The following is a 24821-nucleotide window of genomic DNA, read 5'->3' as shown; positions in this document are numbered from 1 at the left end:
GTAAATAAACACTTCAAGTATTGATAATGTACAAACATGTAGCAATATACTGATTTGCAAATAATTTTGTTATCACAGCCCTTATGCTAGTTACCATAATAAAAAAGTAGATTTGCTATAACATCAGTATGATTTCTAAACATCAATTTTTACTTGAACATTGTCATTTAACCGTACTGACAGTGAAATGTACAAATTGGTCGTGCTCTATAAAATATTTATTACTTCTTCAACATTTAACAACGTAATACAATTATCTGCAATACTCTGAAATATAAAACAGCTAAATGAGCATGATATACAAATATGTTAATTTCAATCAAGCACAATAAATTAAGCATCAGATACAAAAATAATGTATTCTAGGTCATGATTTCCCATTAAGTGTTGCTTTCACCTCCCGAAAATCATGACAACCATGACAATCATTCCAACATAGAAAGTACCCTATAAAATGAAATAAATAAAAACAGTTAGTAGTGTTTATCTACAGTTATCAAAAGTACCACTAACCAAATATAAAAAACAAGGAATGGAACATTACAGCTTTAGCAAAATGACTAGTGTGTACAGTAGGAGGTTTCAAATAGTTTTTTTTCCTTAAGTCTCTTTTCTGCATCGTGAAATAAAGAAAGAATCAAATATGTTTAAAATACTTCAAGACAGTTTCACAGAAACTAAAGGAAGCCTTGATTCCAGTGTTTGACAGTGGAATATTGGACTGAATGCGGCCTCCCACTCTCCTTAGAGGCCACAGTCCAGTTCAGTTGTACCGCATGTTCCCACCGTGATATGTGTGTGTGTGTGTGTGTGTGTGTGTGTGTGTGTGTGTGTGTTATAGAACAGACACTCTATACATTCTGGAGTGGCAATCCTTCTCTTCCACTTTTCGACGCTTTCTTTTTGCGCTTGCAGCAGACCACTGTGACAGCAGTGATGAGGCCAATCAGAAGCAGGATGAGGAAGATGGCAGCAGCAATCACACCCACTGAATACACTGTAGGAGACAAAACAAGACAATATTACATTAAAAGACATAATTGATCACTGTGGGGAAAATTTGTTCATTGCAATTTCTGTATATTAGGATGTAGTTACAGTAAAAACAGGTACAAAATAGAAAATCCAAAATAAAACAAAAGGCTGTATCCCCACTAAATCCCCCTGGCCCTCATAGGCTGCAATATTCTGTTCAGATCTGCTCATCTGTCTGTCCCTAGTGCTTTCCTTTTCCCCTTTTCCCTTCGTGTTATTTGTCTGTCTGTCTGTTCACTTGTCTGTGTGAGGCTGGGCGTGGCCTCCTACTCTCTTTGTTGGCTCCCACCTAATCACCTGTACATCTGCTGCGGATCAGGGTCACCAGACCAGCAGTGTGTATTTCTGGCTTTCTGCACCGTTGGTTGGCAGTTTGTCCTGATCCCTCTCAGGTCAAACATCTTTTCTCCGCATGAGAATCGCTTAGACGACGTCTTCAGAATATCTCTAGTTATTTACCAAGACTGTGCTTATGTCAGATTCTGTTATTGTTTTAAGACTCCCACTTAAATATTTTCTTTCTTTCAGCGCCTCCAGCCCTGTCCAGTGTCTCACTCTGCATCAACCCCTCCAGTTGTGTTTTTTTCATTTCTCCTCAAGGAGAGTGCGCCTTCTGTTAAGAGATTTTGTGTTATAAATTTTCTGTCCAGTAAACATTTCAAAGGCGGAGCCCTAACATATTCATTACATCCCACAGCACAATAGTCTTGCACGGAATGAACACTAGATTTTCCTGTTTGTTAAGTTTGACCACATTAGGGGTAAATATATAAAGTTTGTCCAGAGGGTGACGCTAAAGGAAAGGCCATTATGCCAGAAAGTAAAAAGGCTTGTGTCTTTCTATATTTCCCTTATTGTAAGGAAATCCCATGAAAAGACCAAAATCAACACGTGTCAGTTTGTCTCTCAGTATTTCTACCATATCTTTCCCTTCTAAATTTGCCATACTGTAAATGACAATGATGTTTAACACTGATAGTGTATCCAGCAAACAGAAAGTCATATGTCTACCATTTATAGTAAAAGTATTTTGGAGTCACACACACACACACACACACACACATGCGGCACACACACACCCCACTCAGATGGAGTGGGGTAGAGGTGTCTTATAATCCAAACAAAGAGACATGAGTCATAGCTTCATTCCAGTGTCCTACCGTCCTCTGGGAGATGTGTGGACCTCCAGTGACTGTATGAGTGCATGTGCATGTGTGTGTGGAAAGGTTGAGGTGATTGGGAGCTAAATGTGCATATGTCCTTTGTGTCTCTGTGTCTTTTCTTCTACTGAGTCACTGATAACACCCAGGAGGAGCTTCCAGGAATATGCCGGCGACAAATACTGTATATCTTTGCTTATTGCTTCCACAAGAGGGTGCTGTTTGACTTCTGAAAACCTTTATTTATTTATCTATCTATCTATCTATCTATCTATCTATCTATCTAAACCTGTGCTCCAATAATAAATGATACATAAAAGTGTTCTGTCACTTCTTGCTTTGATTTCATCTTTGCTTGTTAGTAACCAGAAATAAGACAGTGTGCCCCAATAAACAAGAAAAATTCTTATCAGGTTGTTTTCAACTTGCATTTTAATTCTATTCAGAAACAAGAAACTGTAGTGTTATTAAAATTATTATTAAAATGTGTGAAGTTTTTACATGTTTACTTCCTTCCATTGCTTATCTTAAATAACATGTTTTATGTTGCATTAATCAGGGCGGCACGGTGGCGCAGCAGGTAGTGTGCGTGCCTCACAGCAAGAAGGTTGCTGGTTCGAACCCTGGGGCGGGCAGGGCCTTTCTGTGTGAAGTTTGCATGTTCTTCCCGTGCATGCGTGGGTTCTCTCCGGGCACTCCGGCTTCCTCCCACAGACCAAAAACATGCTCATTAGGTTACAACCCCGAAATGGGATGCGCGGGTAAAGAAGATGAATGAATGAATGAATAATTTCACACAGAAGGACTTAAACTCATTTCTGCAGTGTATGGTGTCTATGGTGTATCAACAATTGAGTGTGTCTTGCCATTGAAATAGCTGGCATCGGGAGCCTTTTAGGGTTCAGTACTTGCCCAAGGATCCTTCAACATGTAGGGATCAAACTACTGACTTTCTGATGAGTGAATGACCGCTTTATCTTCTGAGCCACAGCACATATGCACACTGAAGGAGAATGTGACTGAATCACCTCCCTGCCCACATTTTTCCTGCTTGCAGCCTCTCTAAGAATCAAAACATCTCACCTTCAAAAATAGACTTGTTGTCGTCAGTGGAGCACTGGGTTTGGCTCAGCTCTCCCAGCTGCTTTTCAATGCTGCGGCTGGGAATGTAGGCCTGGACATTGAAGCAGTAGCTCTCCCCTCTGTCCAGACCAATCAGCTCTATCACATTACTCTTAGAATTGTACACTTTCTGCAGAGACCACCAAAGGAAAACATGTAGTTCATATTGTCTTATTCATGTGTGTTGGAGGCTGATATTGTGATGTCTGGTGTTACTCACCTTGCCGGTGCTCTTATTTTTCCGATAAGTGACTCTATACTGGAGCTGCTCAGAGAAGATATCCCTGATGTTCAGTTGGCGGCCATCTTTAAATATGGCAGTGAGTGGGTTGGTCACATAAAGGGTGGTCTTCTTTTTGTCTTCGCTTACCTCCAGCTTGAACTCAGGTTTGCCTATATCAGCTGTGATGGAGGGACAGGGGGATCAAAAGGTGTTTACTGGCAGACAAGTGTTATCTGTGTATGTATCCCTGAATATAAAGTGCTGATTAGAGACTTCTAAATGACCAGTCTGATAATGTCTGAAGCCAAAAAGATAAATATATTATCTTTATTTAAACAGGGAAGGTCATTGAGAGTAAGCTCTCATTTGCAATAACTCCCTAATAACAACATTTCTAAAATACATCTACACTAAACAAAAATTTAAAGGCAATACTTTTGTTTTTGCTCCCACCTGTGCAATATTCATGCTGTCTAATCAGCATCTTGATATGCCACACCTGTAAGGTGGGATGGATTATCTTGGCAAAGGAGAAGTGCTCACTAACACAGATTTAAACAGATTTGTGAACAATATTTGAGAGAAATGTTTTTTTTGTGTATATAGAAATGTTTTAGATCTTTGAGTTCAGCTCATAAAAAATGGGAGCAAACACAAAAGTGTTGTGTTCATATTTTTGTTCAGTGTAAAAATTACAATATACCGTATATAAAACAATTAAAGTAAATTACAATAGCAATAGAGGTACATGATAGGTATGCAACAATTTTCACAACAGTTTTAAAAGTTTCTGCAGGTTGTTCCATTTGTGTTGTAAATAGTATGTTACTTTTCCAGTTTCAGTATTGACATGGTGATCCTCAAGACCAAATAGTCTTGGGACCTAGTGCATTGTGAACTTGATTTAAAGTTAAGAAGTCATGAAAGATACTGACGTTGTTTGCCAAGAAAAGTTTTATAGAAAAACAGTATGCAGTGCCTTTCTTTTCTGCTAATGACTGTAGACATCACATAATAAACATAATTTCCTGGTTCTGCTCAAGGCTTCTGTTGGTTAAAAGGAAGTACTTTTCTCACCAGCAGCGCCAAGGGCTTGCTCAGGGAGGAATTGTTGGGTCTCCGTACATTAAAGAGTACGGTCTAGTCGAATTGAATTGAATCTATGTATTATAAAGCCATCCCCATTTATGAACCTAAGGGCAGAATGATAGACTTCATCCAGAGGTTTAAAAGTGGAGGCAGAAGAATGCATATAAATTAGATCAGTACAGTCCATATTAGCTAAAACGGTTGGCTGAACAAATTGCTTTTTGCAGTTTTGACTAATACAAGTCAAAAAAAAAAAAAAAGAGAGAGAGAGAGAGAGAGAGAAAAGAGACCAGTTTTGCATTTAAGGACTTAGTTCATTAATATCGTTTTTTAAAGCACAGCTGTCATCCAGCCAGAAACCACGGTATTTATAATGGGATACACTTTCACCAGAGTCCCATTATGAGTAGTAGTATTTATATTGCATTTTGTTTTATCTGGGTTTAACAGTAATTTAAGATCTATTAAAGTCTGTTGTACAGTACAGAAATCAAAATGCAAGTTTTGAACTGCCTAGGCAACAGATGGCGCTGTTGTATGTAGAATGGCATCATCTATGTACAGATGAGCTGCACTATTTCTAACTCCTTCACCTAATTCATTTATAAAATTTGTGGATAAAAGCGGTCTCCACAAGTCCAGGGATGCATTCTGTCACCACAGTCAGATTAAACATGAAAGAAAAGGATTCAACTGTAAATGGAGCTGCAAATAACAAGAGGCTTCAAATTACAGTGAGACAATTACAGACAAAAATATTGCCAATCAGCAGGTGATTTAGTTATACACACTTGGCATCTGGCAGCATCCCTAACAAGTAACAAAGCTGCAATTTCAGAACCAAGCATTGTTGCTTGAGTTTCTTAATGCTTGTCTGAAATGGGAAATAAATGTTTTCACAAAAAAGTCTAAGGCCAACTTTGGCTCAGAAATTTTGATGGTAAACCCCATATCATGGTAGTACATATCAGATAAAAATGTTCAGAGTAGTGTTTGAAATTCCTTCGAAAAGTGATTTGTAGTTTAGATCTTTGTAAATTTTGTGTCACGGATGCATGCTAATGGGAAGTTTTCACTGAAATCAAGAGGAAAAACACCGCTAGATTTATAATGCTGTGGTCCGTTGGAGAGTGTGACATTTCTGTGACTTCAGTGCAGAGACTAAAGACACTATTGTTATCAGCACACAGTGGCAGGACCCATAATGTTAGAACTGGATGTGATAGTAGGAGACACAAAGGTCTGAATCGAGTCTTGCCATGTGCACGAATACGTCTCTCTATACCTTTGACTGGCTTAAAATAAAATTTAAGTTTATAACAACTTTGGTCTTATTTCCAAAGTTTTGTCCATCATTTCTGCTATTGTATTATATTGTACATTGTACTGTGTGAACATGATGATGTCATGACAACAAAGACAAGCCAAGACACAAACAGGTTGGACAGACAGATTGGAAACAAAGCAATAGTGTATCTAAGTTATCTAAACTAGGGCTGCAGCAATCAATTCATGGATTTGTTGAATAGTTGATTAACGGAAAATTAATTTCAACTTTCTCTGCAACAGTCTCTGGTTTAAGCTTCACAAATGTGAAAATGTGCTGCTTTCCCATATCTGAACATTGTTGTTAATTGAATATTTTTGAATTTAGCACTGTTAGTGGGACAAAACAAGACATTTGATCATATTACCTTGGGCCCTACGGGCATTTTTTTCTAATGGTGTACAGACCAAAGAATTGATTGATAATTGAAAAATCATCTAAATCTGATCTGCTTGAACATGCATCTGAATATTTTGTATGATATTGTGACTGCTGCACAAGTGAAGTTATTTCCAACACATTATTTTGATAAAAAAAAAAAAAACACTCATAGTGGTAGAAGAACCTACTGTCTTTGTAAGGGCAGAATCGCGGTGAGCTGGTGTAGGGGAATTCAATGAGGTCAGAGGTGGCCCCAAGTGGGGGTTCAGACAGGATGTCAGCCATGTAGTAGGCATTCAGGTCAGTCAGAGAGCTTGACAGATCACACACTGTCACTAAGGACCGGATACAGTGGGGGTTTCTCTGTTTGTCCCCACCAACCCTGCAACAGTTAGACAAATTACATTACTCATTACATATGGACATGACTGATGGATGCAAACACTCCAAATTCATACAAGCATTACAATAAGCACATACACATGAAAAGTGATTGCAGGACATCATGTCATTTTAAGTCTTAGGTTATAAAGTTCTTGCCCCTTTTATTTTTCTCTCATTGAACCATGATGTGTGTGCCTTCTCGTCATCTTTCTGTGGAAAGATCTCTGGCATGAAATTAACATTCCAGTAAAAGCATTTACTGGATCAGTAATGGATTCTTATCAAGCACTGTTGCCATTAATCTTTCTTTTAAGGTTATTCAGCAAGCATTTCAGAGGGGAATGAGCCTCAGTCGACACACCTGAATTTGTCTGTGTATAAACGGCAGGAATACACAGGGAGTTCAATGCAATTTCTTGAAAGGGCTAATTGGTGAGTGTTTGCATGCAGGTACTTACACAGAGAATTCCACTGTGTAGGAGTAATCAACTGATGGTTTGGGTTCCCAGGTCAAAATAGTTTTGAAGTTGGTGGATTTCCAAGTGACATTCTGTGCTTGCGGATAGGAGCCTGCAAAATGAAAAAGATCATGTTAAATACTATTGTATCTCCTTTCAAAACCAGATATGGGGTGTTAAAGGTCAAATGATGAACATTAGAATAACACATCAATGGAGACTTCAGTCACTATAGCAGAAAACCAAAAAAAAAAGGTATTTTGCAGATACACTGACATACATGTAGTCTGTCCGGCATTCCAAAAGCTGAGATGTATGGGAGAGCCTAAACTTAAAATACTAGACACCTTATGTAACAAAAACCTTAATAAGTGTGCTCCTTTACAAAAGTGTTATATAGGTTCACATACAAACTTATTACACAACATATACAACATATACTGCTGAACCAGAATTAATAAAATACAGTGTTCAGATGGAGCACTTCTTCAGGCTCACAAGGTGATGTGACCTTAATGAAGTGCTGAGTGATGAGCATTGTTCTCTTCTCAGTGTTGATAAATGATCCTTGATCACAGATTTATGTGGTCTGACTGTTAGGTCGCTATCTCAAGCACATGTGATTTATTTTCTCTGACAACAAATAACTGCGCCACCCAAAGAACACATGAGAGAAAAGCTATTTTCACAACAACGGTTTGAGGCTAGGCCTTGTTTCCAAGTTTGCCCGGCACAGAGGATTTACACACTGCCCTGCTCAAATTTTCCTGAGTCAATACATTTTTTTTTTTAGCAATAAGACTTATAAAACGTAAGTCATTGCTTCCTGTAGGCCAAGTGGGCAAACAGGACACACTCAGGCCACATTCTGGTGTAAGTTTTTTAATCAATCTTGAAGATCATCACATTGACCATTTAGAAACTGGACATTAAAAAGTAGGACAAATGAAAATCAGAATTTGTAACAGATTTCGTGGCCTAGACAGTCCCACAGTGAGCGTAAATAAACTTGACGAGTTGGAAATTACTGTGTAATTGAAAAAGTGGTACAAAAAACAGTGTGTAATGTGCATGTTGACTTAAAATGATATGAACAAATCTATAAGGATTACTGAAGTGTTCCTGAGTCTATGTATTAATATCCTTCATACAATCATGTGTTCACAAAGTGGTGAACCTCACTCCATCCTTGCTTGTGACTGAGCTTTTCATATCCAATCATGATACTATCGCCTGTTGCCAATGAACCTATTTACCTGTGGAATGTTCCAAACATGTGTTTTTGGAGCATTCCACAAGTTTCCCAGTCTTTATTTGCTCCTGTCCAAACTTTCTCTACATAGCCATTTGAAACTCCACTACTTTAATATAATTATAATTCCAAAAGGCTTAGCATGACTTGAACCTGCCTCCACCTACAGAATACTCTTGTTGCAGCTAACAAAGTGTGCAATACTCTCTACATTTTGTCATCTAATAGCGTGGATTAACCGACATCAGTCATACACTCCTCTTAACATGACTGTCGCTGAAATGACACATGGCTGTTGATGCTTAGTGTGCCCTAACAAAAAGTTTACAAATAACGCAACATTCCTCACGTAGGTTGAACCAACATTAAACTAATAGGACGAGCGCGTCAGCTGCTTGGACTCACCTGAGACAGAATGTGTAGAGAAGAAGAAGACAATAAATAGCGCTGCTGGTAGTCTTCTTGTCATCATGTCGGGTTAAATCCCTCTCAGGTAGGCTATTGTATGCAAGATACAGCACATTCACTTCGGTCCTGGGCACTAGTAAAGTTACCGGATCACCGCATGAAGGTCTTTCGTCTCGCTTTAGTCTGACTACAAATCATTGGTTACAACGATGTGACCGTGCGAGGCTTGGCCAAATAAGGAGCGTCCGGTTATGGCGTCACCAGACTGTGGCAGCTATTACACATGCAACTACAGTGCGTGCCTGTCTTGCTGAGGTCAGTCAGCGGATACAGTGTGGTATTCTCCTGGATTACAACAATTTCCACCACATTCAAAACTGAACCATACGTCAAAGTACCATGACGTCTGACTGCAAAGTACCAGATTTTCTAACAAACTTTCCAAATGTAGCCTACTTAAGTTGTACGGAATTCTGATGTGTAGTATTACTTGCCATCATCCAACAATTATTTTTCAGTGATTCATGTTTTTTCATTCGTTTGCTCACTTTAATTTCATGACAATGACCATCAAATTTACCAGCGTTTCTTCATTCTGCCAACCCAAAAGTTTTGAATAAAATATTGAATGGAAACGAGATAGAGAAATTCTCGGTTAAATGACAAATTAAAGTAGGATTAGGCTTTTTTTTCTGCACCACTTGGCAAAAGTTTCATAATAATCTATGTGTGTGGTCATGTATTACTCATGTTGTAGGGACATAAATCTGTTTACACAGACACATTGTGGGGACTTGCCTTCCTTATGGGGACAAAACACAAGCACTGTAATGTAAAAAATTAAATTTTAGGGTGAAGAAATGGGTTAAGGTTAGGGTTAGGGTGTCTACATTTTAGTTTTGCATTTCCTTCTATTTCAATTTTCATTTTTATGTTGTGACAATGCTGGGGTTAAGGGCTGGTTATTTTCAGACACAAAAACCACTTTGTTAGGGATAGGAAAAGATGTTTTGTCTTGAAAAATCCAGTTTAGTCGCCACAAACATGACTCAAACAATCTTCGGCTGCTCAGCAGTTGTCTCTCCGAGTTGCCACACCACCTGCATGCCTTCCTCCTACCGATGAGGAAAAACTCAGCTCATGTACATCTACCAGTTATCTGAACTATGCCACTTTGATACCTATTGTAGAGACGTAGATTTGATGCATATGTACAAATTTACAGTATTCATGGTTTACAGAAATGTACAACAGCTACGACTTTTTCAGAAGTGATTCATGTTTTTTAATCGTTTACTCACTTTAAGATCATGACAATGACCATCACAATTTACCAGTTTCTTCATTCTGCTGACCCAGAAGTTTTGAATAAAATATTGAGTGGAGAAGAGATAGAGAAATACTAGTTTACTAGTTAATTTACTAGTTAAATAATAAATTAATGTAGGATTAGGCATTTTTTTTCTGCACCACTTGGCAAACGTTTCATAATAATCTGTGTGTGTGTGTGTGTGTGTGTGTGTGTGTGTGTGTGTGTGTGTGGTCATGCATTACTTATGTTGTGGAGACATAAATCTGTTTACACAGGCACATTGTGGGGACTTGCCTTCCCTATAGGGACAAAACACAAGGACTGTAATATAAACGATTACATTTGGTTTTAAAGAACTCTATTTATGCAATAGTGGGTGAAAACAATGCTGAATTGATCAAAACTGATTTAAAATCCAAAAGTAATTTTCAAGTTCAAACTGCTGAACTTACTGACCACATTTTGCTAACCACAAGTTCAGCTTCTCACTTCAACCTGCTGTTCGTGCTGCAGCAGGAGTTGAAGTTCACTGCTTCTTGACTTTTCTCCTAAAGTACGTAGTATGTACACAGTCTTGTCTCTTGAACATTTTTCTTTGCACATTTTTTGTTTCCAATCAACGCCTCATTGTTGACAGTCTTGCATGGTGCAAAATCCACCCTTGGTACTGAGTAATTCACTCCAGTGCAGGTTGTAATAGATGAGAACTTAAGATATATAGATTTTATAATTTCTTCTTTATTTTATTTTACTTGTTTGGAATCAGACCTATCAGCATGAAATGAGAGCTTGAAGTTCGTTGGAAACCACCATTCATTTGCTCCATGGAGTAAATAGCAGCAGTATGTACGTATTATTATAAATTATAACATTATCAACAGGCACAAATAAATGGCAATGAAGCGTCAGTACAGGATGCTCTGTGACAGACACACTCTGTTCTGACAGTGATTCGTTAAAAAATGTCAGTAATAACATCAACTAACTGATTGCCACATGTCCTTGGTACATGGGCAGGGATGTTATCAGGACCAGTAGCTTTACTGACTCTCACTTCAAAAGGGTTTTTTTATGTCCACTGGGGATGCTGACAGCAGCTGGTCCTCTGGAGTGGAGTAAACATGACAGCTGACTTTTTGCTGTAGCTTCGCCGTCCACACTTCAACAATTTTTTCTGATGTTTGTCTGACCCTTTTTTGTAAGTAAGTAGGCAGAAAATACAGGATAATGTGGTCTAAATGGCAAAAAGGAGGGTGGGAAAGAATTGTAACTGCCAAGAATGTTTGTGTAAACATGGTCAAGGGTAGTAATTATAATAATAACAAGAATAACAGGTACAGTAAGTGGCTTGCAATCACAGATGCAGAACTATGGGAGAGAGAAGATGTCAAGTTAGTAACATGCATTACTGTAAACTGCACATGATTTCTTGTTAATGGTGTGAAACAAGCAAAACCACTAGTTCCTCACTATGGTACAATCCTTTTATGTGGCTTTTGTTTTTCTTAATTTGGAGCTGGTCAGGAACATCTGTCTGAGACCATGCCAGACTTTGTCCCCTGCTGCATGCTGGATTTCTGCCTTAATTACTTTCCCAGGCCCATTCGTGTAGAGGAGCAGTCATACTGCATGGGTGCTAGCATTTTTCCAGTTATTAAACAGTGCATCAGTAAGAGATATAAAGCGGGCAGTAGTTCACATAACGCAAAGACTTCTGTGTTTGTCATGGTTAGATCCCAAAACTGTATATTCGTTTAATCCCATGAACAGCAAAGGCTCATCAACAGTCCATGTGCATGCCCGCCTTCTACTTGGCAGTGGGGGAGAGGGAAGTAGAGAGCAAGACAAGAATCTGAGGGAAATATGACTTGGTGGATTTATGTGGAAATGGAAGTGAAACTGGTCGTTTTGGTACTTATGTAATATGATTCTTTGAAATTCTTAGCTGATGTAGGGAACTTCAAAATGATAACATCAAGACTCTAAGTCGTGACAACAGATGAATGAGAATGGGTTTACTGACCACTGATTCCTCTTACTCTAAGGCACATATGTCAAACCTATTCCACAAAGGGCCGAGTGGCTGAAGGTTTTCTTTCCAACCAAGCAGCAGCACACCAGTCTTGAATCATTTCATTAGCTGATCTCAGTCTTCAGACAGCTGATTGGTCAGACTGCGTGCTCTTGACTGGTTGGAGGAAAAACCTGCAGCCACACAGCCCTTTGTGGAATAGGTTTGACATGCCTGCTCTAAGGCTTTGGTATTTATGGTAATTCATATTTCCATGGTACTCAGACAAGGAAGTTGGGAGCTTGTTCTTCATTTTCAGGCTAGGCCGCCTGCTCATTACATGCTTTTAACTATTCACACATACTGACACACCAATGGCACAGCATCAGGGATACTTCGACATGCAGACTGCCAAGGCCAGGGATTGAACCAGTGACCTTTCTTTATGTATGCTTCCTGTTACGGTTCGAGCAACGATAAACACGGCCAGGACCCAGGTTGCAGTGAACGAGTAACAGAGTTTATTTTACAAAAACAAAGTGCAAACAAAGGGCAATGAAAATCACCGCTAGAGGAAAAAGGCAATGTAGGCTGCAAAAGACAAAAACTCAAAATCACCACGATGGGGAAAAAACTAGAAATTCTCCAGAAACAAAAACTCACCTTCTCAGGGAAATACTATGAATAAACAAAGAACTAAATAAACTCGTGAAGACGCTGGAGCAGGGAGCGAGGAAGGAGGCAAGGCAGACAGCGTGGTGTGACACGTGTGAGCAGACCAAGGAAATCTTCCAGCACTGAGCAGGTGGAAGAGGTGGTTGAAGTAGCCAGCAGCTGATGAGCTGATGCCACTCAGGTGTGTCTCCAAAGTGGCCAGGAGATCGACCACGCCTCCTTCCACACTCCAGCACTGCAGAGAGGGAGAGCAAGAGGGGAAGGGAGAAAACAGAGGGAGGAGGACAAACACAGGCAGGGCAAGAGACAAAACAGTGCACAAAATCGAGACCACAACACATCCCTTCTAACAATTATTCACATTATGTTGTTTATTCTTCTCATTCCTGTTCTTGGTTTTTAGGAGGTGGAGTTTTATCAGCATTGAGTGTATAAAACACCCCTATACAATTGAGCATATGTCTTACTTTCCCTTCTAAAGAATAATCGTGTATGGATTTGTGATTCATCGATATAGTTACCAAAATGTAATAAAATAATTGGTCACAGCAAAAAATGAGACAAACACTTTAATTAAGCATATTTCTGTAAAAGCAATATGGTCCACTGAATGGATAGTAGAAATCCAGGCTTTACCTTGTGTTCTTCCTTCAGCACTTAAACAGAAGGCAGGAAGGGGTTTGGGGGGTTGGGAGTGGATGTCTGAAAGACAAAGGCCTGTGAGACTTGGCGTCATCCAAAACTTCCTGTTTTGCTACCTTGTTAGTTATGGTATACTTACTGAGAGCCAGAGCAGCATTCTCTATGAAAGAGTGTGGACATCTCAGCGCTCTGTGCAGATGAATTTGTAAGTCACTGCACTGGTTTTGCTTTTAGAGTTAAGAAAAAGGTTGGATGAGTTCAATACATGTATAACCTGTATAAATCAGAGATATAATTAAGGTTGGGTGCATGTTGGGAAATAGTAGAATGTGAGAAATTACATGAAAAAAATTATATATCTCCCCTAGTGACCTCCAGCAAGGGAAAGCGCTTATTTCAAATGAGGTTTTTTTTTCATAATTTTTAGTTAACCCACATTACGCCTCTCTGATTGGCCATTTCCTCCAACATTCCTAGGAATTTTATTTGGATTTTCACTGCCTCTCAAAAAAGATTGTTTGGGCTAATTACACTAAGTATGAATGGGAAGGAGAATGAATGGCTTGGGTTTTCAATCCAAATGAAACATGAAAATCAAACAATATACACAAAAAATATAGTGTATATAGTGTGCATCCAATAAAATGTAACAGGCAGGTGCCTTGGAAATATGCATTTTGTGAGCTGGAGCCAGCTGGGAGTCAATCAGCTGCCAGAAATAGTGTTTACAGTCAGCCTACTTATCAGCCACCTTAGATAACAGCTAAACACTGGGTACATTCCTATGATAGAATATAGCTCGAACACAAATAAAGCAGCCACTCATACAGTACAGGAAAACTTTTTATAGCCATCTTCATTGGCCACAATTTGGGGTGTACAGATTGATCTGGCCATGATGGCTGAGAGTTCAATGCAGAGACAAAGATGCAAATTGACAAAATCCAAGCAAATGAAGAAAACCCCTTTTGTTCAGAGTGGGTGAGCATGTAAAATCCATTCTATAAATTGTATTTTGCATTCCATTGCAGACTGTATCTTTTTTAAAAAACACGATTATAATATACTTCTAACTTTAGCTAAGTGTCTTAGTCACTTACTGTACTTGTGATCATTTATTTAGTATAACCACAAGTTTCCTGTAAAGTTAGATGTAAAGCTGTGCATTAAGGGGTTACCACATAGATATGGAGCCCAGGCATATGGCCACTGTAGGTTACATAGTAACTTACTTCTGCCTCAAAAATTCTACATTGCTACATTTCGGGGCATAGGAAGCTGAACATGATGCAAGAGAGATAAGATAAAACTGTATTTATCCAGAGGCAAATTTTTGTGCAGCTATTGCAGTACATTGTCAGAAAGAGTGTTAATACCTTTAGTACAAATAACATACACATTATCCATAAGGTGCGGACCAAGTGTACACAATGTCCAAAATGTAAGCAAGTTAACTGGACATAATATAAATATAAACTGGTTAATGGTAAAGTGAAAAGCTGAACTATATATTCAGTGCCAAAGAAACAAGTTAACAGTAATGGTCACAAAAAGTGAGCAGGTTTACGGTGAGGTGCAGATCCAGGAATACAGACTATGAAAATGTGCAGAGATTGATAATAGGTAGCATGGGCTCTATTTTCGTCCCCGCCGCTGGCGAAGCGCAGGTTGCGCACCCCGCGCAGTGGTATTTTCGTGCAGCGCAGGCGGGCGCGCAGCGCACTCGGTATTTCGGTTAACCGAGGCGCACAGAGGTACGCCAGGATGGGCGTTGCGGCGCAGTAGGGGGAGGTGTCGGCAGGATAAGCCGGCGGATTTGGATTTTCGGTCCACGCCGGTGGCGTCAAAGTGCGCTGAAAGCTCGCCACTCCAGACCTGGTTTAACTCTGTGCACCGAGGATTTACCATCTAAGGACCTCATATTTAGACATGAGTGAGTAGGAGTGCAGGTGGGCCACGAGAATAATGCCTTCGAGGATGACTGAGCCCGCAGGCTCCACGGCCTCCTCCTCCTCCTCCTCAAAGCAATGATGTACTCGATCTTTGTAGATAACGTTAAGCATTACAATGATAACATTTGAGTTTGGAATGAAATGACGCGGGTAATAGCGGACAACGATCATCACTTACGTTATTTCCGTGTGTCTGTCTCTGGAGTGCTCTGAGATAGATGCAGGATGCCACGGCTGTTTCTGGTTGGCACAGCGTCGTTAATTGATAAGTTTGCATCCCTGTTTCACCTGTGTACATTCGGTCAGGTTGAGTGACCATTACGCGTGCCGAATGCGCTTGCGATGTGGTCAGATGAGATACTGATCAAAATATATAAATTTACATCTGAGTATATGTACTATTGATCGCAGTGAAATGCCAGACACTGTGGAAACCTGCCTGTGTGGTATTGGTGACGTGGGCGAAAATCCACTCGCGCAGGAGCGCGCCGCTGGCGCATAGAGTTGACCAGGTTTGGGTGTGGCGAGCTTTTAGCGCACTTTTACGCCGCCGGCGTGGACCGAAAATCCAAATCTGCGGCTGATCCTGGCGTACCTCTGTGCGCCTTGGTTTACCAAAATACTAAGTGCGGGGCGCAGTGTGCGCACCCCGCCAGCGGCGGGGACGAAAATAGAGCCCATTGTGTATATGCTAAGCGAAGACTTTGGGAGGAAGACAGAAATATTTTCAGTTTCAATATCAACACTGGGGCGGCACGGTGGCGCAGCAGGTAGTGCACGTGCCTCACAGCAAGAAGGTTGCTGGTTCGGGCAGGGCCTTTCTGTGTGAAGTTTGCATGTTCTTCCCGTGCATGCGTGGGTTCTCTCCGGGCACTCCGGCTTCCTCCCACAGACCAAAAACATGCTCATTAGGTTAATTGGTCTCTAAATTGTCCGTAGGTGTGAGTGTGTGAGTTGTCTGTCTGTGTGTCTGTATATGTAGCCCTGCGATCGGCTGGCGACCGGTTCAGGGTGTACCCCGCCTCTCGCCCATTGCTAGCTGGGATAGGCTCCAGACCCCCGCAACCCCGAAATGGGATGCGCGGGTAAAGAAGATGAATGAATGAATATCAACACTCCACTGCAAATACAGTTATAAAGGTAAGTGTCGACAGGACATTAAAAACTGAGAACAGAAATAATAAAACATTCCATTTAGAAATCCTGGTTAAAAAAAAAAAAAATCAAAATGGCACTATGAATTGGGGTAAGTACATTTGTTACTTCTGGTTGTTTAACAGTCAGGACATGTTAAAGGAGACATGGCTGATTTCCTGAGATTTAAACCAGATGGTGGTTTCAGTGATATCATATTTTATGAAATGAACAAGTCTCATGTACCTTTGAGCAGTGGCTTTGTTAGGGTCTCTTGGGGCTAATTGTCGTAAATAAGTGGCCGGGGGCTCCAAGCAACTGTCTGGCTTGCCTGTCCGCAAGCCCCGCCCCTGCCTTTGAGGACAAAGCCCTGCCCCTCACGGAAGAGTGCTCTTTGTGATCTGAGTGGTCTCTCAGATGCTCTCTCTCTTTAATACTCTGTATATAGGGGACACAGGACAGCGCTTCAGGAGAGATAAGGAGGGATATTGATTCTGTATTTAATTAATGTGAATTTGGTAAGACTACAGCAAACAACCCCAGAATGCAAATGTTGCATGTAAAAGGAGAGAAGGTGGCAGGTGAACACCAGCAGTGACTACGTTTACATGCAGTCAATATTCGGGTTATGGTCAATATTCTGGTTTCTGAAACATTCGGAATAACCTGCTTACATGCGTGAGCAAACAGGGTTAGTCCCGATCCCGATCAAAACAGCGACGCACGGACAACGTGTTGACGCACGGATGCGCGTCATTTCAGCTTCGTTACTTTTCGCTCACCTTCTTGTATATCCTGCTATCCCGGTACTTTCTACCGTATACATAAGATATGATATTCATGTCTTTCACCACACTTACGAGGTGACTTGTCTCCTCCTCACTCCAAAAGTGTGGTGTCCTCCGTTTCACCAATATTCAATATTCGGGTTAGAAAAGGAGTAACCCAGGGGTCATATTCAAGGTGTTTACATGGCCGTGCGCAACCCGGTTATTGCTGATATTCCGGTTATGAAAGGATTACTGACTGCATGTAAACGTAGTCAGTCAGTCTGAAAAAATGTGTAAGAATGTTATTTCTTTATGTGTTCTTAGATTAGGAAATTCATTGCAAATAATGCAACCAATGCCTCCATGTGTCTGACTGTGCAGTTACAACGGCTGGAACTTAACAGGTTGGCAGAGCTCTGACTAATAAAGCACCTATGTGGCACTCTCATCATCCATTAACTTCCACAGAACAGAGAAGTATGGTGCTGCTACTGCAGAGCTTTTAACCTACAGGGAATGGTTACAGACAGCAATGCTCCACAAAATCAAGCCCTATTCCTGTGAAGCTGGAAGTGCTGATGTGTTAGATTCCCTACATAGTGATAATGACTGAATGACGAGCTGCTACCAGCTGAAGTTTAAGAGCAGAGGGGTCACCAATCAGATAAACTGTGTGGGAGGCCTCATGTACATCTCCCACGCTGGAATGAATACATCCACTTTGAGGTAATTAGGTTCTGTTTCCAGCCGACTACACATATTTGCATGACATTTTATTGTCATTTTCTGTCCATGCTTTGGGAATAGTGTCAGTTCATTCAGTAGTTTTGGACTTTGTGTTGTCCTTCACTCATTTTGATTTTCCCAGGTTTAGAAAAAAGAAAAATTGTCACAATACCATCTGGCTATGTGCCTGAATATTCTTACACATATGCATATAGGCTTGCATGTGAACAGGGTGGACAACATTAGGAACACCTCAATATAATGCAGTCCAGTCTAATATCATCACTAACTACCACCTCAGTAATAACAGAATGCTCACCTCTGTGTCAAAAACTGTTTAAAAAGTGTATTACAGAGTTAATAAAAGTATTTAACTCTATTTTACTTTTTGGGTAAAACCAGGGATTTCATTAAGCACAGTGTCAGAACGGGGGCTTCTTCAAGTCGCTGGGATGTTGGGCTGGCTGGGCTTCCTGCTGTGTTTATAGGTCAGGCTTCCTCTTTGTGATTTCAGCCTCCACCCATGCATGTAAACACAGCCAGGAAGAAAGTGATCTTCTCTGAGGGACCAGAATCTGAGGCCACACATTCAGTAATACTGATACGTAGTTTACATCAGTTGCTATCAGTTAGTCAATTTAATCACATCATCTAACCTCCACAAATTTCAAGAAGCTCATCTTGGTCTTAACTGATGGATTGTATTAAGAACATCATACATAATGAGACACCATGATTCAAAGGAAAATGTGTGTTTCAATTTACTTGGAGTTCTTTAAACAGTTTTAGTCGCTCTTCTTATCACAGAAAGTGTGGGTGTATTTGTCACCGTCACCAAAACAGCAGTAAAGTCAAGTTCATGAGGTTATGGTACTCATGTGTTAGTCAAACACCCCTTTCCTGTTAGGTTTTGCATAATTTCCTCTTTTGACACTGGACAGCCACTGTTGGTACTATTTATACTTCCATTATACACTATTTATACTTCCATTACACACTACCCATGCTATTTTGCATCGGTGCTGTACACTAGTATTAATAGGTAGAGATGAATTAATCAGAATCAGAATCAGAATCAGTAACAGTAAAGGTAATGAGTTTCATGCAGACAACGCTTCCTGTAATAACACTTTGTACTGAAAACATACCTGGGTAACGATCCTGTCCCATTCTCCTGCCAGTTCAATTAGCAGGCAATTGTACTCATGAAATGCTACTAACAAATTACTGCAAGTGTTGTTTCAAGGGGGTGACTGTGTTATTTAAATACAGTATGTTCTGTGCTGAGGTCCAAGGCTGGCACAGCATTTATTCTGCTGGTCATCACCACTTGAGTGTTGGGAACATACTTAAGGAAACAATAGCTTATGTTAACCGAATGGTCTTATGCACAACGGCTCTTTGTAGTCATGACTCACATGGAACAGTGTGAGAAACTATAGCACCAAAAAGGACCAGTGAATTTCCACTGTCACAGACTGTATTGGTGTATGATGCCTCAGCTTGCCCAGGAATGTTGGGAAGGGTGTTTGGTATGTTCATATGAAGGATGTTGCGAGAGTAGATGTGGGATATTCACCTGTTGGAACACGACTCTGCACCTTATTTCCATGAAAGCAAGAATAGGATCAGATAGAGAGATAGGTTTGTCCTCTAGCATGACTGGGCAGAGCACTGGCATCTGTAGACCCTGTAGTTAAAAAGAGTTCACCCAAACATGCTCAACAACTACAGTGCCCAAATATGCTTCAGGGTAATTCCAGCTTATTACAACATAGGTCTTATTTTCATAGTTTTGTCCATCATATCTATTGTTGCTCTCACCAAGTTAATACTTGAGATCTGGGAATACAGAGACATCAGGAGTCTGATGGGTCAAGAAACATGAGCAGTCAGATGATCCGATAGGTTGGAAAAACCAACAGGTTAGAAAAACTTATTTGGAAAAGAAAACAGTAGTACTTTAGATTACGGCTTGCAATGTACAGCATAATTCTTCCCAATTTACAGTATAATTACTTGTGCTAAAAGTGTACCAGTACAGTACAAACTGATGCATACCTGTAGGTACAAGGGAACAAGGTGTGAAGTTAGGGTTAGAATTAGGGTTAGTTTGTCGGTGGTAACAATCTGGGAAATTGAAAAGAATTCATACTGTAAGTGTTATAAACTACCGTGTATCTTGCGCCTAATATTATGGCTTACAGTATGACCATTACTGAGCAACAAAGCTCAAAGTTTTGGGGAAGATGAAATAGTTAGTTCTGTAGCATTAAATCTACTGTGATTTATTAAAATAGACTACATACCAACACTGGAGGGGTAAAGATTAAAATAAAATGAGGATGGGCAAATTACATAGTTCCTGGGAAATTTGCATTTTTACACTGAATAAACAGGTGTTCAAGGAAGTATACATTGTAAGGAACACACTATTGGCCTATAGGCTTTATGTAAGGAATAATGCCCAACAAGGTGCCCATTTCCAGGAATGAATGGATGACAGGGGGGCCAGAACTACCCAGAGTCCATTAATTCCTGAGCCATTAGTCATTTCATTACTTTCAAACTCAGCAAATCTCTTTCAAACCAACTTCAAACAATTTCAACTTGCATCCAAAACTTGGCAGACCTAGGGCTCTATTTTCATCCCCACCGCTGGCGGAGCGCAGGGTTTCGTGCAGCTCAGACGGGCGCGCAGTGCAATTGGTATTTTGGCGCACAGAGGTACACCAGGATGGGCGTTGTGGCGCAGTAGGGGGAGGTGTCAGCATGATCAGCTGGCAGATTTGGATTTTCGGTCCATTTCGGTCCACGCCGGCAGTGTAAAAGTGCACTGAAAGCTCGGCACCCCAGACCTGGTCAATTCTGTGAGCCAGCAGCACGCCGCTGGGCAAGTGGATTTTCGTAAACCAGCGGAGTCGTGCGCCCACGTCACCAATACCTCACAGGCAATTTTCCACAGTGTCTGGCATTTCACTGCGACCAATAATTAGCAACAGCCACGATTCAGGGCAACTACCTGAGTCAGCTCAGACAGTCAGACCTAAATTTATACCAACCTGACCGAATGTACACAGGTGAAACAGGGATGCAAACTAACTAATCAATTAACGTCGCTGTGCCAACCAGAAACAGCCGTGGCAACCTACAGAGCGTATATACTGCATATATCTCAGAGCACTCCAGAGACAGAGAGAGACGGACACACGGAAAAAACGTAAGTGATGATCGTTGTCCGCTATTACCCACGTCATTTCATTTCTAATACAAATGCTATCATTGTAATGCTTAACGTTATCTACAAAGGCCACTGCGAGCCTGGACCTCCCGGACCAAAACGTCAGTCTCTTCCTGGGAGAAGTTTGGGCGTCGGACAGTTTCCTGCGTGGGCTCAGTCATCCTCGAAACTTGCCATGCGCCTCGCCAGCAGCGTTTTTAAAGGTGAAGCGAGGAGCTGGTGTGATTGGTGAAGATTGGACTCGGCAGTGTCAAACCCACTCCACGCCTTCTCCCCTCCCTCCTTCCAAGTTGCGCCGCTGGGTGGGACTGAGATGAGAGAGGGAATATTTTCGCCCGCAGCGCAGTGCACGAAAATACCAAAGTCTGCGCCACCACGCCCCATCGGCGAAGCGCACCTGGCTTTGCGCCACACCTCTGCCACGCCGGTGGTGGAAACGAAAATAGAGCCCCTAATGTCAAAACCACAGGCAGGAGTGATACAAAATATGTTTATCCCTTAACAACAGTTTCACACACTTCATTAGCAAATTTTGTGGACACTCATTCATGACCTGTGTGCATCTCTCAAGGATGGTCATACTCATATTAGAATAGGTACCTGGTGGCTAAAAATACTCAGTATAGAATTTCCTCTTTCCTTCCTCCGACTGTTGATCATAGGTCTTACTGTACCCCATGATAATAGTAACCCATCAGTTCAAAAATACAATATTTTTAAGTTTCCATACTGTTACACCCTAACTGTCCTGTCTAACTTCACAACTTGTTCCCTTGCACCTACATGTATGTATTGATATGTACTGTACTGGTATATTGTTAGTACAAATAATACGATAATCCAATTACCGTGAGCACATGCAGATAAGAAACCCAAATGCATGCAGAAACACTGATAATGGATTAAACTGACTAATCTAAAAAGTTCAAGAGAAAACAAAAGTGAACAGTAAAATTATGACCCGGCAGGCATGACCCCCCAGGCATTTTAGGACATGACAAAAAACAACATATAAGCACATGTTCAAGTGCCGAAGCCCTCTACTGGCCATAGGAATATGACTCTTGTCTGTCAGGAGCAAAGGTGATGTTGTCGAGCAACAAAATCTGCGTAGGGAGGATGTCGGAGTGAATGGAAGGGTCAACAAAATGTCAGACATCAGATTTCAACACCAGAGATCGCTCAACAGAGTAGCTGTTATTGTATCTATGACAACAAACCTTTTCAAATTAGTCATATTAATCCAAAACAAGATGTTTTCTGAGTGTAATTAAATGTGTATTATAACTGCTGACATGACTTTTTGTTGAGAATAATGACTCAAAAACAAATAATTTGAACAGAACTCCCTGTGCTGTGACATGTAATGCCACTAGTTTAATTACAGCATGCTTTAAAAGTCAGCTTGCAGAAAGCACAGACTTTCTTAAGATAGATAAGCTGTTACAGTGAACATTGTGTTGCTGAATCAAGTTTCTTGGTGTTACATCTATTTGCTTTCTCAGGGATGGACTTATTGATTTGGGGGAACAAAGAATTTACGGTAATACTATACACATTAGAAAATAAGGGCTGATCCTGTAGACACTTACTTTGTCTATTAAATGAATACATAATAAGGAAAATATTCTTGTCTATATGTGGGTATATATACCCACATTTTTCATTGGGCCTAAAGAAATAATACATTTGCCTAATGCATAGACCGCCCCCTCGTTTGAGGCCATGACAATCATCAGAGTTTGGAGTATCCCAATAGCAATGTTTCTCATATCTGCCAAAACATGCACAACATGTTGATGGGAACTGGCTGGAACCTACAGTCACTGACTATCACGAAATTATTGTCTGTCATCCCCAGTTTGTTACAAGTTGTAAATATCTCAGTACTCACAAAGAGAAAGAGCAATGAACACTAATTCTAAACTTAAATTGTAACTGATAGGGAGAATATCATATTTGAGCTTTGACCAAGCTAAATGATTCATAGCTCCAGAGTGTAGGTCAAGAGTAAGCATGTGTGTGTTTTTTATTTTAAAGGAACAGGAAAGTAATTTGCCACACTCTGATGTTAGATATGTCTGCCCCCATACTGTATGAGATCATATCAATGCACAAAGCAAAGTCTGGAAGAAAATGCAGACACATCTAGGCTGCCTGACTACACAGATACAGAGCACAGATACAGACAGAGATAGCACCTATAAGCATTCACAGTGGACGAGACATATTTGCTTTAGTGTCTCACTGAATGTGTTATCTGCAATGAACATTCATGTTGGGAACATTGAGAGTTGCTGTGAAACCACTTCTGCTTAGCCCTGCGGTGAACTCATAACATAATGGATGTGACTAAGAAAATGGTTGGTGTGTGGACACTGACACATAACAGAGGGCTCACTGGCAGTGGTGCAGAATACAGGAATAAAAACCTTCAAAAATAACCTGCAATTGATTTGTAATAAACCCTAGCTTGGTTTTTAGATTACACTGAAAGGGGAGACTTTTATTTTCTGACTTTCACTATTATTAGTTTGTCAGATAATTGCGTTTTCTGATTGCAGTGACTCATCATCATCAGTATAGCTTTCCCACAGTTTCCTTTCCTTCAGAATTCAGACTGGATCAAGATCTGCTGCCAATGGGCCGATAAAACCCACAGACGTGTATATCAGCTGAACAAATAAACTTGACCTCTACTTAAACCGCCTCTTTATTCACCACTTCTAAGTATGTTTCATAAGCTTCTTTCCAGCTACACACTGGATCTCCAGATGGGAAATGTTTCGTTAAGTGAGACTAGCACAAAATAGTCTGATTCAGGGATTGTGTGGTTCCTTTATATGTCCAGACAATGACATACAGTAGCAGACTGTAAGCTTTTTGACTTTCTGTGAATTCTGCTTTAAAAATGGAATCAGGCTTTTTAGTGTCAGTATCTATATGTATTATTGGATTATTTGTATTTGTATTATCACATTGTTGATTCACTCTTTTTATTGTTATTCAAAAGACATTCTGCAGCACAGCTGAACTGTACGCTGCCATTGTAGTATGAGAATTAATTGGAAGAAACAGCTGCAGTTGAATATATGATCCAGTTATAATACCAAAACACCATTTCAAGGTCAGATTTTACATTTAGCTAAAACAGGTTGTGTGGTAGTGCTAAGAAGACTTGGAGATAGTGTCTTTGTTTCAGTGCATATGATAGTCTTCACTATGAAAATACAGATTGGGTGTTTGCATAGTGAAGACAAGTCATGTGAGCACACTCATTCTAAAGATAGAATAGAATAGAATTTATCCTGATTTTCCACCAGTGTGGAAATTTGTCTTCGGCTCACTAAACACAAGAAACAACAATTTAAAAAACAAACAAACATGGGACGAAGGACTTCCTAAATACATTCTTAGTTGCCAGAGGGACCTCCACCCCAGAGCTCTAAGGCTCAAGCTGGCTGACAACAGGATGGCAGCTATCTGTCAGGATACAGGATGCCTTTTTCCTTGCCCTTT

The 24821-nt window shown here is 40.4% G+C and overlaps 1 protein-coding gene across 2 annotated transcripts; it reads right to left on the bottom strand.

The window, feature by feature from the left end:
* Window positions 1-204: 204 nt before the first annotated feature.
* f3a (coagulation factor III, tissue factor a) lies at window positions 205-9024 on the bottom strand. Of its 2 annotated transcripts, none has more exons than XM_076721471.1 (6): window positions 8837-9024; window positions 7180-7291; window positions 6526-6719; window positions 3538-3719; window positions 3279-3447; window positions 205-997 (listed from the first exon to the last, which is right to left on the bottom strand). In XM_076721471.1, the coding sequence occupies exons 1-6, from the start codon at window positions 8901-8903 to the stop codon at window positions 852-854; spliced, it is 870 nt and encodes a 289-aa protein (XP_076577586.1). In that variant the 5' UTR covers window positions 8904-9024; the 3' UTR covers window positions 205-851. The 2 variants fall into 2 exon arrangements, with proteins under 2 accessions (XP_076577586.1, XP_076577587.1); XM_076721472.1 differs by lacking the exon at window positions 205-997 and adding an exon at window positions 2607-2896.
* Between the last annotated feature and the right edge of the window lie 15797 nt (window positions 9025-24821).

Source organism: Chaetodon auriga, chromosome 21, assembly GCF_051107435.1.
Source record: "Chaetodon auriga isolate fChaAug3 chromosome 21, fChaAug3.hap1, whole genome shotgun sequence".
In the NCBI taxonomy this organism is placed as follows: domain Eukaryota; kingdom Metazoa; phylum Chordata; class Actinopteri; order Chaetodontiformes; family Chaetodontidae; genus Chaetodon; species Chaetodon auriga.
The sequence above is the reverse complement of the archived record's forward strand: the minus strand, read 5'-3'. Positions and strand labels throughout refer to the sequence as shown.